This window comes from Oryza brachyantha, chromosome 3 (assembly GCF_000231095.2).
Source record: "Oryza brachyantha chromosome 3, ObraRS2, whole genome shotgun sequence".
NCBI classification, from domain to species: Eukaryota; Viridiplantae; Streptophyta; class Magnoliopsida; order Poales; family Poaceae; genus Oryza; species Oryza brachyantha.
Genome location: NC_023165.2, coordinates 4,380,340 through 4,395,901, shown reverse-complemented (window position 1 = coordinate 4,395,901; position 15,562 = coordinate 4,380,340). Strand labels below are relative to the sequence as shown.

The window sequence follows — 15,562 nt, the reverse complement described above, 5'->3', positions numbered from 1 at the left end:
AACCCAGCTACGGTGAGAGTGGCGGCGACCCGGCCATCGAGGGCAATCTCGTCAATTTTAAAAATCTTGACTCTGAAATTAATAAAATAACGGCCGGAGTGTCTACCAGCTAATTACCATATTTTTGTGATGCCATGCAGCAAATTCGTGATCTTACGGTGTCCATCGGCTAATTGCACGTTTTTTCGATGCCTGTAGCAAATTTTGTCAAAAAAAATTGGTAGCTGCTTCGGTCTGGAACTTCAATTAACCGAATGAATTCCTGTTAATTCGGTTATCTCTCTCGGTTAACCAGATGACCGAACAACCCGAAATAAGAGAAGATCCCAACAAAACAACCGGCCCATCAGGACCAAAACAGAAAACAGTAACTCCCCGTGCTAACTGTATTCATTCCACCCATCTCCTAATCCAATCGTGCTCGTGCCATCACAATTCACTGCTTTGATGAGCGATTGAAAAGAAAAGCAACATGAAGCTACTACAGCGAAACTTGAGCCCAATAACTAGACAGACTACAGAAAAACATAGGCCATGAAACCCAACCAAAAGAAAGAGCACAACAGCCCAACTAGAAACATGGGCTATGAAACCCAACAAAAGATATAGATTTCGCGGCAGAAAAAACAGCCCAACTAGAAACAAGGGCTATGAAACCCAGCAGAAAAAAGCGGACATGCGGTGAGCGTGGATCGAACACGCGACCTTCAGATCTTCAGTCTGACGCTCTCCCAACTGAGCTATCCCCGCTATTGGACATGACTATACTTCTGCTAAATTAATTCGTGGCATGTCTAACCAATCTCGTAAGAACAATAACTGATCAGTCCAAAACTTGTTGCACTGATCGCGCCGACCTATATATGAGTCAGGTCGACCGGCGATATCTCATGCTTTTTGCTATCCCCGTAAAGAACTGCGTCGGCGTGGTGGCTGGCTACCGTTCTGGCTTTCAGTGAAGCCCCGGGGCACCTATAGATGCGTCGTTTCTGAAACTTCGGCCCCGTTTTTGCGATATATCCATGTATCGTTCCGCCGTCTAATCCATTTAATGCTGGTATACTTGTACAAAGTATCAGTTGTATGTTGTCATGCGGACATCGACGTTTACTGTTTACGCAGTATACTCCCGCAGATCCGTCCGAACTCTGAACCTGGGTATCGGCTGTCACGATGAGTTTCATAACTTCCACAAACACTGAAGGGAGGGCTAGGAGAATGATCACTGTATTAAATACAGACATGAAAGTTAGGAGAACAGTCCTATCGATGGCAGAGTAATGAATGATCGTGCCGCCGTAGATAAGCTCTGCTTGATCCGTTCAGACTATATATCCAGCACGCATGAACCATCAATATCAGACAACGAGGGGGTACTCCGTGCACGGTTTCCACGAGCAGGTTTGCCCTTGCCGATTCCCATAACACTGCTCACGCCACACGCACCAACAGTCTCTCTGCATCGAACGACCGACAAGACCGATCGTTCGTGCACGGACTATTGATGTACGTAGGTGGCCCAGTAACCCGTACATGTATACAAGTCTATACAACCACGTGTTGCGATCATATGAGAATGTCGCGTAACTAATAACCTGCGGCCGCGCGCATCACGTAGTATACGGATCACAGGTTCACAAACTCGATTGCGAGGTGCAATCGTGCAAGCCCTATCCGGCACCGGGCCTAAGCCTGTCAGTGGATTGTAATCCAATCCAAATCTACTCCAATCTATTTCTTTGTTAATTAGCCAATCCGTATCAATTATTCTTCATTGTTATTCAATCCAAACCAATCCAACTTTGATTTTACCTTATCCGCACCAACCCATTTGGTTAAAATGAATTTAACCCACCCTTGCAAAATGAATGCACCATTTGATATGTATAAACTCGGATCTAAAATTTTAAAACTTGCGTTCACAATATAAAAATTTATTAAATTTGGCTGAAATTTAGTGTGATGATTTGTTACGTATAAAAGCAACTTTGTGTAAATTTTGGTCGATTTCTACATTGAGCCCCACGTATGTTTATTATCTTATCCATTAGCTATCCAATTAAAGGATCCATTTACCATCCACGGGTTAAATATATTTAGAACCTAAAATAAACTAAACAAATCCAGTCCATACCAATCCATTTGTCTTTAAAACCCAATCCAATTGAGACTATTTGAAGATAAAATCCATTTGCACTCAACCAAACACAAAATTAAAATCAATCCATTTAACACATTTTCATCCAACCCATTAGGAGACCTAACCGGGCCAGACCCGGCACGACGCCGTTCGCTCGTCGCGTCTCGATCGGCAAAGCCCGCCGCATCCATCGTCATCCATCATCAATGATTCATCGATCGCGACGCGCGTCTATTTGCACATTTCTACTACGTGCGTGCGCGAGGGTGTTGCCTGTAGCCGTGGACACGCAGCGAGCGGGGTTGAGGCGGACAGGGCATTGAAACGGGGGCAGATGGGTGGGGCTGGAGTGCACGGCACCGGCATTTACTGCGAGCTCCTACGTACGCCTACTCCTCGGCCCCGACGAGGAGACGGCATTCACTCGCTCGCTCACCCCCACGAGCTGACGCGTTTGACCGCCCGGGCGGCGGCATGCATGTGAAGGCCGCAATGCAACCGCAACCGCACGCGTGGGGATCAGCCGAGAACGGCGCGCTGGGCTTTCCGGGCCACGCGCGCACGGCCGCGTGGAGACGCCCGCCAGCTCGTACAGTTGCGATCGGGACGGCACGCGTCGGTGGCCCCGGAAGAGAAGATCTGAAGATGCCTCTGCCTACGTGATCTCCGCGGGAAATCAGGGGGCTGGCCGCGACGTCTCTCGTCGGGTACTCATCATCGTTAGCCAAACTCGGTGAGGCCTCGGTGTCTCACGGCACACGCCACACGGCAGTGAGGTCCTGTGCAGAATGGAAGAAGGCTCTGGGAGGCTGGCAACGAAAATGGACCATGAGCACCACCAGCTCACCGTCCGCCGTAGCGAGGACCAGATTGCGGTCACAGGCAAAACCTGACTGCTGACCGGTCGAGTTGTAATAGTAGTAGTAGTAATAAGTACGAACAGTGAAAGCGTGCACATGTCCGGAACGTTGTTAATGAGTGGTGGAATGGAGACTGCAGCCGTGCAGCGTGACCCACATGGACCTTTACCTCGCCGTCGCCGGCCATGGCCCATGTGCACGGGGCTGAACGCCTGAACCATGCGCATGCACGTCCACGTTCCAAAACTCGATGCCAAGTCTGAACTGAACAAACAATCGCGCGCATACTGCCGTGGCTGCGCCGCGCGACTTTCACCTGCCTCCCTAGCATCGGCTGTAGAGAGGGGCCAGAGGCACGGGGATCGAAAATTACAGAAGGCTGTTCGGGCACGCGAGCTGCAGAGAAAAACCGCCGCACGTGGTTTGACTCTATGTTTTATTTGAAATTTTTTTCTCAATTAATATTTTTAATTGTTACTGGATAATAAAATATGAATAATAACTTCATGCTTAATTAACTTTTTAATTTTTTTACAAATTTTCAAATAAAACGAATGGTCAAACTTTAGACACAGAAATCGAAAAATAAATTTATTATGGGACGGGGTAGTACACAGTGCACTGTGTCTGTACGGGTGCTATTTTTGCATACCTAGCATGCTAGTTAGGGTACTCACAATACCTCTCGTGTCAAGTGGCTCAATATCGTCAGCTCAGGATGCATCAGACCTAACTCAAAATCGAGATGCTAGCGTCCTGTAGAAGAAACGGTGTCGCCCGGCCTCGCTCCGTCCGACCGTTGTCTGCTTGCTCTGCTATTGCCTAGATCTGAAGGCCGCTAGGTTGAGCTGCCGCCTGTCTGCTTGAGCCGTCGCCGCCGGGTCTCGCTTCGCCGTCCTATAGAGGAGAAGAGATAAGGAATAGGAGTCACATGCAAAATAAGTAGGACTCTTGCAATAAAACCTTGCATTGGAGGAGAAAAGTATTTTTTTACTATTTTCTCTAGGTGGCGTGCTAACAGCCCTTAGGCACGATAACGTGGAAAGCACCATAGGCCCTACATGTTAGTCTTTCCCCTCTCTTCCATCTTCTTCCCTGCAATGATGGTGTTCAGATCACCGACGTATGGCGAAGGCAAAAAGCTGTTATGCCAACTCCTCCTTCCCCGTAGCCCTATTACGCCTTCCTCGTGTTGGCCTATGCTTTCTCGACGCCATAGCCTCCTCCATCGATGCTTGTATAGCATACAGATCCGTGGTCTTTGGAAGCCAACAAAGGTGGTGGCGAGCTAGTTGACGGTGAAATCCTCCTCAACGTTTTAAAACACTAGTGTCTCAAAGATCACGTCCTCAGAGACGGATCCATGGTTTCGCTACCTTTAAGGCCTCTCATGGTGGTGGAGTCATCGAGGAGGGGTTGGGCCTAGTCACACCACCATCGCTGATGACGATGTGGACAAGAAGAAGTCAGACCCAACGTGAGATGCAAGAGACCTAGCATGGATAGAGGCGAACGAGAATGGGGAAGACCGGCACAATGACGAGTCTCACAAAGGAGGCTGCGGTGCTGAGGGAGCGTAGGCCGGTGCGGGCAAGCATAATAGGCTACTGGGGACGATGGACGAGGATCTAGCAAAGGTGGATCGAGGGTCACTCGGCAACATCATACACTGGCAGTCCAAACACCATTGTTACAGGGAGGAAGATGACGGGGAAAGGAAGGGAGGGCCTAACATGCAGAGCCCATGGTGTTTTTCACGCCAGCATGCTATGCAGGAAAAGGTGACAAATAGTTAAATTCATCCTCTCTCACCAATTCCAATTTTGTAAATTTAAATGTCAAATTGGTATTTAGAGAGTTGTACATCGCAAGAGAATGACAAATAATTGAATTTCTCCTCGAATCCAATTGGGCTTCATTTTTTTCTTTGATTTTCTCTTAGTTTTACGCCTACGATTTCTGAACTATTAAATATTGTGTTTTTTCAAATAAAGTAGAAGTTCATAATCTCATCACCTATTAATTCCATAATTGACAATTTATATCATTACATAACTATCACAAAAATTAGAAAATTTTTCATCTTACATCTTTCATGCTAGTGCAACACCTTAGGACATGTTTAAATGTTGAGCTTATTATGAACTCTTATTTGATCCATATCAGCAACAAGAAATTCTTATAATAGTACGTACAAATGTACAGTCAGGTTGATTTTTTATTAATATAATAAAATATTTTCTGTACAATACTTTCCTTCTTTTCTTATCTTATACAACGAAATTCTTTTTAATAAATACTCAACTCTAAGCCATTATCATACATAAAAATGAATTTTCTCTCTTCTCCTCCCTCTCCTGATGGAACCAAATTTTTAGCAGAATAAAGCCAGATTCAAGGAGCGCTAAAACCCGGATTCATTCTTTTCAATACTCTTTTGAAAGTCGTCGTGCATGCGTAGGTAGGGATGGCCGTGGGTCGACCCACGCGTATTTTAGGGTCGGCTCTAGTTCAATTAAATAAACTAAAGTTTATTTTATGATAAAATTTAGTTTATTTTATTGAACTAAAGCTGACACTAAACTATCCGTGGATCGATCCATATCCATCCTTATGCGCGGGTATGTCCAGTTTTGTAAATACAGCCACCGAGCAGAAGCAGCAAAACTTACGAAGAGTGGACACCATCTCATCTGAATAATATATCTGAGAAACCGATACATCCTCGCGTAGGACGATGATATAAATCTCTACGAAGAAGTATCTCTCTGTACGTACTGCTTTGCCTCCTCGGGTCACCCTGTGCAGCAGTGCAGGATTCAAAAGAAGGCGGTGACATTGTCACAAAGTCACAAACCCAGCAGTACAAAAAGCGACCTGACGATTGCACAAGCGGCACATGCCGGGCACTTGAACACAAACGAAAAGTCTGCGTCAGGCTCAGAGAGAGAGGCAGAAAGCTCACCTCACAGAATCCAACGAGTGCAGAGTTGATAGCAGTAGCCGGAAGAAAGAACTGCTATCCAAAAGGCGGCCTTGTGAAATCTTACAAACCGGCGTCTTTGGATTACCTAAAATAATTATTCGACATTCATTTCTGAGAGCATAAGACGGCCGTAGGATCAGTTAGATCCACTCATTTTTATTTTGCCACTAGTATTACTGGGAGGGGTCCTTGTTAAGGAAAAAAAAATAACATATTTATAAATAAAAATAATTTATAAGTAATTTTTATACGTGTTTTTAACGATTTGAAAGTAATATTAGAAAATAAACTACAATAAAAAATCTTAAAAATTAAAATTTAAAATTATGATTATGATTAAAATTTTAAATTTTTAGTTATAAATATGATCAAAAGCGAAAAAAAACTACAGTGAGAGCATCCTAACTCATGTAATACAGTGGAGTATGGTCTACACTTGACGGTAACGAAAGGATCAGTTCATCAATCAAACTGTTGCAACCTCCAATTATTATTCCATTTGAATGTGACCTGCCGCTGTAGATGCCCTGCTAACCGCTGATTGTGCAAGACGTCAGCTATGCATATTAAATTTCATTCGTCTAGCGTATTGAAGTGTTCAATGTCTATAACTAATTGAGGCTTAGTTCCCGAAATTTTTTAAAAAAACATCACATCGAATTTTTGACATATAAATAAAATATTAAACATAGATGAACCAAAAAACTAATTACATAATTATGGAAGAAATCTTGAGACGAATCTTTTGAGCCTAATTAGCCTATGATTAGCCATACGTGCTACAGTAACCAACATGTGCTAATGACGGATTAATTAGGCTCAAAAGATTCGTCTCGCGGTTTCTAGCCTAGCCGTGAAATTCATTTTTTCATTCGTGTCCGAAAATCCCTTCCGACATCCGGTCAAACATTTAACGTAACATTTTTTCCAAAAATTTTCTCAATCTAAACACCACCTGAGTTAAATCCCCTGAAAACAAAACATATAGAAAGAATATCCTTCTGAAGTTCAGGACGCCTCACTGTTCATTCGGCTGGATGTTTTTGTCATATTATTTTAGTCTTCTATACACTCAGTTTCCTGTGTGTGATCATCTCATACAAAAATCGATCATCTCATATTTTAAAATTAATTATTAATTTCATCATAGTTATTGTCATTGTTACTGCCTCCATCCTATAATAAGTTTATTTTTTAGTTTTTAGATACAATGTTTTTACCTGTTTGTTTTATTTAATTTTTTTATTAATATTTAATTTTTTCTATATGGAATAAATAGTACTTTATATACGACTAATTTTATTAAGTTTTTCTACAAATTTTTTAAATAAAACGAATGATTAAATATTAGTCATATAAATAAAAAAATAAAGTTATTATGGAACCGGCATTAGCTTAGCATAGCTACTAAAAACAAATAATATTTTATCTTTCGTCTAACAAAGGAAAGCACGCTACGTGCCTCTATCAGCAGAAGGAGCTGCAGCCCGCAGGCCAAAAGAACATGGTCAACCACTGATGGAGTGATGGAGTCTTTGCAGCCAACCACCAAGGAGCGTGAGAAACCTATTTATAAAGTTAGCAGTCAGGATTCAGGAAGACACATGCATTTGCATGTACCTGCTGCCATTGAAGTAGAATTATTAATAAGAACGGCCGGGGGGGAGAAATTGTACCAATCAGATGACCACATACACCAGACACACTTGGGAATCAAATTGGGGGAGCCTGAATGCTCATGATCACCCACTGCAAGCTCGTCCCGAGCCAGCAGATTTAATTCCCGTATCCACCAAATGTACTGCTCTAGTGCTGTGCTTAAATGCAGAGGCAGTGGCAGCAAGATGACAAGGGCAAGAAGGCAAACGAGAAGAAACAAATGCAAAAGACAGCACACAGAATTGGATGTGAACAAGACGAACAACAAAAGAAACTCACTTGTAACTTCGTACTAAGCTAAATAAACAAATGAACGACGTGGTCAAGGAAAAAGAAGAGTTGCAAGATACGAGTAGAGAGTAGAGAGACTACTGCTGATTAACTGATCCTGTCTGCTTCCACTATTTCACCTTCTTCTTCGTGCCTGCCCTGCAGGTGTTGAATTCACAGTGGTTGCTACTTGGTGCTAGTTGCTACAGGTTGCTAGCTATAGTAAGAATTACAGGATTGGTGAGCTACTCGGGTTTCTCTCCCACGGATTTCCCTGGCCACCATGGGCGCCAACGAAGGTCTCCGCCGTGCCGGTGGCACTCCCGGCCAAGCTGACCGCGCCGCCGATGGGTTGGATGAACGCGGGGAAGCCCCTGCTTGTGGACGCGCCCGTCGGGCTGACTCCAAGGCCCAAGAAATCCAGTGTTGCTGGCTTGGCACTGAACAGTGAGGACTGACCCATCATGAGCTCCGGCAAGCTCACCGGACCGCCCGTCGCGTCGTATGGCAACCCGAGGCCGAGCCCGGAGGACAGCATTGGGGATGGCTCCGGCTGTAACCGTGGCGGCCATTCAGGCAGTGAACTCGCCGGGATCGGCACTTGCATGGTTTCTTGTTGGTGGTGCAGCTGCCCTGACGACGAAGCCGGCGCCGGCGACGATGACGACATGTCGAGGCCCAGGCAACGGAGAAAGGAGGAGCTAGACGACGTGGCCCCCATCTGCGCGGCCTTCTGAAGCAACGCCGTGGCGGACATGTGTGGCGATGGGGACGGTGGTGGCGGCGGCGCGAACTGCTGCCGGTCAGCCGTTACAGGCGGTGAGAACAGCGACGACGACGCGTTGGACGCGAGGCACAGCGCCGGGGGCTTGGCGGGCACGCCGCGCTCCTGATGGCCACCCCCTCCGACTCCGACGGGGTCCACATACTGCGGCGCCTGGGCCACCGACGGCGGTGCAAACATGCTGCTAAGGAGGCTCTGCGACGTCGGCGCGACGCCGCTACTGCTGCTGCTCGCACATTCATTGGGAGCGGCGACCGGAGGCAGCGGCGGCGGCGGCACTGGCGCCGGAACCGGCGCCGGCGTCGCGAACTGATCCGGCGCAGCTTCCCGATCTGCATGCAGCACAACAAGTGTAAGCGAATCAGGAGCCAGATTTTGATCGCGCCCTAGCTCGCTAGATTAATGGCAAAGTGCAACATAAAAAGCTCGAGCAATAACGACAGAGGCAGAAAGCAACGAGAGCTGAGCTCGCCATGATGGGGATCTTTTTGCAATGTTTTCCTTTTTATCATCTGATTCAAGGTTCACAGGCTCCACAAATGCACTCCGTTGGACACCTTTCTTTAGATCTTCGATGAAACGACCACGAGGCAAGAACTACCAATCCCCATGTTCTAGTCCCCTCCCCTCTCGCCTGCAGTTAAGGCATGTGAAAAAATAGCCGGCTTCGAGATGCGCGCGTGCGAGAACTAGTTCTACTGCTGCTGCTGCTAGCCTGCTACTTCCCTAAACTCTCGGGCAAAGGCGGCATTTTTTTTTAGCGCGCTCAGATCCTGACAAAACCATCGATCGCCGAAACTTCTTAACCCCGTCTCCTTCTCCCCCCGCAAACGCCACAATCCTCCAAGAAGACGACGCACGCATCAAGGCGGTAGGAGGAGGAGGAGGAGGAGTACGGCATGCCTCCTCTGCAAGTACTCTTTGGTTTTGACCATATAGATAGGTTGCGCTGCGGATTGGATAGAATTGGGGTGGGTGACCGCCATTAATTACCTCGTTCCTCTGGCTGCGCCGCGGGAGCCGGAGCTGCGGTCGTCGTCGGCGGCGGCGGTGCTTGTGTGGGTGGTGGTAGAAGCGCTTGTGGCGGCGGACCGGCGGAAGCCGAGGTGCCGTCGTCGTCGGCCGGTGGAGGCGCCGCGCGTGCCTTGGCGCTTTCCTCGGCCAGCGCGTCGCAGAAGGCGCGGTGGGTGATGAAGCTGTCCCTCCTGCGCGCGGCGACACGCCGGTCAGTATCGGCTGCTCTCGATTGGAGGTGGGAAATCGGAAGGAAGCGGGACGGATGGACGAACGAACCGTGAGAAGAGGGTGCCGCAGTCGCAGCGGTACTCGCGGGAGCCGCAGGTCTTGGTGTGCGCCTTCCAGTCGGACTGGACGGCATACTTCTTGGAGCACTTGTCGCACTTCCACTTCTTCTCGCCGTGCTTGCGGCAGAAGTGCTTCTTGATGCCGGTGAGGTCGCCGAGCGCGCGCGACGGGTCGTGGTGCACGCAGCTGGGCTCCGGGCACACGTACACACGCTTCCGCACCTCCTTCCCGCTCCGCTGCCGCAGCTTCCACGGCAGGTTGTGGCCGCGCCGGTGCAGCTGCAGGTTCTGGTCGCGCTGGAACCCCTTGTTGCAGATCTCGCACACGAACCTGTTGGTCGCCAGCAGCGTCTTGGGCGACAGCGCGATCACCTCCGCGTTAGGATCTGCACCACACCACGAACGAGCGCTCGATCGGTCACCGTCGCCATCGATCATCGCCATCACGCCTAGCTAGTCAAAATTAAGCTACTGGTATACGATTAACTAATCACCTGGCATGCCGGGGAGTGCACGCTTCTTCTTGGCGGGCGGCGGCTGCGGAGGAGGCTGCTGCTGCTGCTGCGCGCCGCCGGACGACGACACGCCGCGCTCGTTCGTCCCGGACGACGTCTCGACCTCCATCCCAGAATCTCGCCTTTGCGAAAAGTTCCGTGGCTGGGGGTACCACTGCCGCTGCTGCTGCTACTAGCGTCCAAGAAGCAAGCTGCCTCGAGCATAAAAGCTGGCTGCTCTCCAAGCCTGAAAGCCTACACACGGCTGGTACCGAGCTACCGGTCGCGGCCGCGGCGGCAACCACCGGTCGTGGACGCGGCGAGCAAACGAGACGGCGGCGGCGGCGGCGGCTGCGTGTCAGGAAGGGAGACGGAGCTGAGCTGAGGTGAGGTGCCGAGTGCGACCGGGAGATAAGAAAGGGAAGCCAAGAGCGGTGCATTAACGACGAAGCCCCGCGGGGTGGGGGTGAGGTTACCGGTGCGGCGGAGGGTGACGTGGAGCGATCTGCGTCGTACACGTGGTCGTGGGCGGCCGGCGTGGATTGGCATCTGGCTAGTGGAGTCAAGCGGGCCGCCGATCATGGCAGGCGCTTGTCGTGTAGCGCGAGCGCAAATATTCTTTTGGATTTTTGCGATATTTTTTTGTTTTAGCGGCAGGGCTCTTAATATTTTGCTTCGTTGTTTTGAACGAACGAACGATACGAAGAGGAAAAAGGGAGACACTGTTTCCACACAAGTACTCGTATCAAGCAGCGGTCACACTCGCCTTTGATTGATTTGCCGATTTGGAATTATGATGTTTTGATTGATTTTATTTTTTTGCTGATTAGATGTTGTAGTGCCAGATCGAGCAACTGAGATAATCCGATGCCCACTGGTTAAAGCACATAAATCTGCTTATCCTGATTCATGTCTCTTCAGTTAACTTATCTGCTGACTTTGGCATTCGCTTTTTTCTGTCAATTTGCAGAAACAAGTTCTACCTTTTTGTTGTCTGTTCCTCTGTATTACAGGGTAAAGAAATAGTGGATCAGAATACAAGGAACATTTGCGGCAACATGGTTTATTACTGTACGATTTTGTGGCAAGAGATTTGCAGTAGCAGCCCTTGTTAGAGCAGATCAGCGGCAGCGCCAACGTGATCTAGGAAAAACAAAAACAGTGGGAACATTGAGGAATGCAGCTGTCGACGTCGGAGAGGAGGGCAAGTGGACCAAACACCAATAATTAGGACCGGCAAAGACATTGCTTACACTCACAGTCTGGATAATGGAGGAACAAGAAGTACTCCCTGGTCTTAGTCATCGGGTGCAGAGCATCAGATGTTTGGGTAGCTATAAGAAAACAATCGTTGTTTGGATCGTTCGGTTCAAAAATTAAGTCAAATATCAAAGAGCTTCAGCAATTCGGTGCCTGAATATTTGGGTGGCAATGTTTCACTTTAGCTGATCAAATGAAATGGTCGTCTAATTTTTAAGGTTGAATGTGTTGGGCGCGTTAGCGAGTGACTTGTGAGGAAAAAAATTGTGCATGTTTTTTGAACCACTAAACAATGCATTTTTTTAAAAAAATATAAAAGTTATTTAAAACATCAAATTAATTAATTTTTTAAGTTTGTAAAGACTAATACTCAATTAATTATATGCTAATAATTTTATTAGTTTTATATACGTTGATTAGACTAGTTGGCGTAATCAACTGTAAATGCGCAACATGTTTGGACGAGGATAACACTAGTAGCTTGTTTTGCGTGCCAGAAGAGAACTTCCGAACGTCTATTATATTGTCAGAATATGTTTTAAGAGCAGAACTAAAGATATTTACGATGAATGATTAGGATTATGTTCATAAAATTAAATAAGTTGTCACATAAAATAAAAAATAATATAGCGAGTAAACACGTCTTTGGTCTGTACACAATATCTAAGATATAAAAAAATAAATTAACATTAAATTTTATATAAAATAGTGGTGTTTGTACTATAAGAGTGATTTCTAGTACTGATTTTTTAATGACACGAAGGATATAACAATCATAACTAGTGTCTTACACCGGTATTTTTATTAGAGAAGTATAACTAGGAAGAAAAAAGATCCATTAGTTCTAAACAGAAAAAGAGAAGGGGGAGGGGGGTGGGGGTGGGGGTGGGATATATCAAAAGGAATAGGCAGCACGTTCCTCAGATATTTCACCTGCTTGGTTGACCACAGATTTTTCATGTTTGAAAATGAGTGCTTATATGCGGCTATGCAAAAGCTTTTTCTCTAGCAACTAAAGAAAGCTATCCTTTTCACCAATTATTATCGTCGGAGTAATGTATGCACTTCGTATAAGCACGTCACTTTCAATCTTAGAACCACGGGAAAAATAAAAGCAGCAAAGAAAGTGACTTTTGAAAGATGAATCTTTTTATGTTAAGTTGAAAAAGCTCATCTTTAATTCTTTTTATCCTTGTTATAAGGTGACCTTTTCTTCTAGAGATTCCATACGGACCATTTTTGAAATAGTTCTAAATTTGTATACGATGGCATTAGACTATTAGGCTACACTCTTAGGATGCGTTTGGTTCGTGGACTAGGTGAGTTGGGTTGGTTTCATCCCTGGATTATATGATGGTTTGGTCTTTTTTTTTTGGTTGGATGAATAGGTTGGACCCTGTTTTTTTTTTGTGGAGGGGATGAGATAGGATGGGTTGAACCTGTTTTTTTGTTTGGTTGAAGGGATGAGATGGTATAAAGGTTACCTCTCATATCCAAAGTAAAATATTAAATACTATGATTAATATATGAATAACCTAAAATAATTGAATGTATATTTATACAAGTAATATATTTTAAATAAATTTAATAAATAAAATGAACACCCCTCTGTGCGTCATGGTCGTTCTGGGACGGATCCGTCCCACTATTTTGGTGTGATGGATTGGACCTGGATCTAGGAGGAATATTCCTCTTCTAGGTCCAACCCATCCCACCTGTCCACCAACCAAACAGGATCAGGGATGGGTTGGCTTTGTCCCAACCCATTCTATCCCTGGAACCAAACACATCCTTAGGGAGTGATTGCCAAACGGTATATCGCAAAAAAAATAGTTTATGAATAAAAATTTTATATGTGTATTTGTAGCGATTTAAAAACCAAGGATAGAAAATAAACTTCAGAGAAAAAAACTCCAAAATAAATTTCAAATGTAGGACTGAAAATTTAAGAATTAGCTTAGGCCTCGTTCGTTTCGATACTCCGGCACGGAAAACGTAGTAATAGATTAGTACATGATAAATTAATTATTAAAAAATATAAAATAGATTAATATGATTTTTTAAAAAAACTTTTCTATAGAAAATTTTTGTGAAAAATACACCGTATAGCAGTTCGGAAAGCGTGCGCGTGGAAAATGAGAGAGATAAGTTAACTTATCCATAAGGTCGAACGCGGCCTTAGTCCGCGTTTGGCTATACCTTTTCTTACCTAGACTCCCATATTTTTCGCAGTGCGCTTACCGAACTGCTAAACGGTGTATTTTGAGAAAATTTTTATAGGAAAGTTGTTTTAAAATACCATATTGATCTATTTTTTAATTTTGTATAATTAATCATGTACTAATCTATTGCTACGTTTTTTGTACCGGATAACTTATTCCAAAACAACACACAAGAACACGGTCTTATAAGCATAAACATAAGTATAAGTGAGAAGATATGGGCACCAATATCAAGTGCTGGTATGGTTGGCACGTAGATCCTCGATTTGCACTTTGGTGCAAAACTGATCTCGTCAGCGTTCTATCATGCCCTCTGTAACATTTTTTCTCTCTTTAATCTTAATACCATTTGCATGTTCTCATTCGACCATCCCAGTGAAAAAATGGCATCAGACTATTTACTTCAAAATTGTTTGGTGTACACAAATTTACTTGTCATATGAGCTACTCAACCTTGAGCGGTGGATCAACACAAACAAGACGGACTTACTGTTTATATAGGAAAGTAGAATCGAAAAAATTAAAAAAAGTCAATAAAATGGACTCGTGTCCTTCTAGACCAATATTGACATTCTTGATTCCGAGTACAAACCTTGGGCCAATTTGGATTGCTATGTACTAAACTCTATACAATTTTGGCATATCTCGGGGGTTGGCCCAGGTGTGAGCCTGAGACCACCAAAACAATTATACTCCAAGGCACATATGTATGGTTATAACATGTCTTAATCTTGTGTTAGTGGTAACCTCTCAAGTCTTAATTATGTCTTATATTTTCGAATAGCGGTGCACATTTTGAGAAATTAAACGTTTTATTGAACTCGTTAACTATATCAATGTCATTTTCTCTCCTCACTAAATGGGCACTAGTTGTCTGATCCATGAGCCTGCCGCTGTCGGATTTTTACTTGATAGTTGATATTCTTTCCGTTCACATTATAAAATTTTCTGGCCTTCATCAGATTCATACGTGTATTAATAAATCTAGACACATATATAATACACATATACTGATACATGGATGAATTTAGACAAATCTAAAAATATCTTATAATATGGAATGAAAGGAGTAGTTTCTTATGTACTGAGATGAATCATTTGATGACTAGATAAAACGCAGCTAACAGTATTGGTGGAAGACCAATATTAATCACCAAGTCTCTTTCCGACAGTATTCAGTATGAAAATACACCAAAAATCATCCAAGAGTGAGGCGACTTCCTAGAAGAGAGATGCTATACGTACGATTGACGTACGATAAAAACAACGACCGTTATTGTCTTGCTTGAAGCATTCACAGTACGTAAAAATTACTGACGATCTCGTAGTGTCCGTCTGTCCGACAGATCGCACGTAAATCGTACTCTACGCATCGTTTGTATAACACTTTTGCTTTCTAGAGACACGATCACAAGACCGGAAGTTCTCAGCAACGGAAACAGTTTCCATGTACGACGAGGAGTCCCGTGCGAACAATCAGCTTTTGAATCGCACTCTATCATATGTCTATTCACTGATATCTTATGGTGTGCAATTAGAGTTTTAGTGTGGTTCCACCTTTTTTTGCTAGTTTGGGTTACAGG

At 44.9% G+C, this 15,562-nt stretch overlaps 1 protein-coding gene and 1 non-coding gene across 2 annotated transcripts; both read right to left on the bottom strand.

The window, feature by feature from the left end:
* Positions 1-677: 677 nt before the first annotated feature.
* On the bottom strand, positions 678-750 carry TRNAF-GAA. Its single transcript has one exon. It is a non-coding gene; the product is annotated as a tRNA-Phe (tRNA).
* A 7,274-nt stretch (positions 751-8,024) lies between these two features.
* Positions 8,025-10,892, bottom strand: LOC102703759 (zinc finger protein GAI-ASSOCIATED FACTOR 1-like). The gene is made up of 4 exons (XM_006649502.3): positions 10,498-10,892; positions 9,993-10,389; positions 9,693-9,904; positions 8,025-9,031 (listed from the first exon to the last, which is right to left on the bottom strand). Exons 1-4 carry the CDS (start codon positions 10,625-10,627, stop codon positions 8,145-8,147), a joined length of 1,626 nt encoding a protein of 541 aa, XP_006649565.2. The 5' UTR covers positions 10,628-10,892; the 3' UTR covers positions 8,025-8,144.
* Positions 10,893-15,562: the final 4,670 nt, after the last annotated feature.

Coding starts and splice junctions, on each gene's coding strand:
- LOC102703759 (XM_006649502.3), bottom strand. CDS start 10,627: ATGGAGGTCGAGACGTCGTCCGGGACGAACGAGCGCGGCGTGTCGTCG. Junction 10,390..10,497: donor TGCACTCCCCGGCATGCCAG/GTGATTAGTTAA, acceptor GGTGTGGTGCAG/ATCCTAACGCGGAGGTGATC. Junction 9,905..9,992: donor TGCGGCACCCTCTTCTCACG/GTTCGTTCGTCC, acceptor CGCCGCGCGCAG/GAGGGACAGCTTCATCACCC.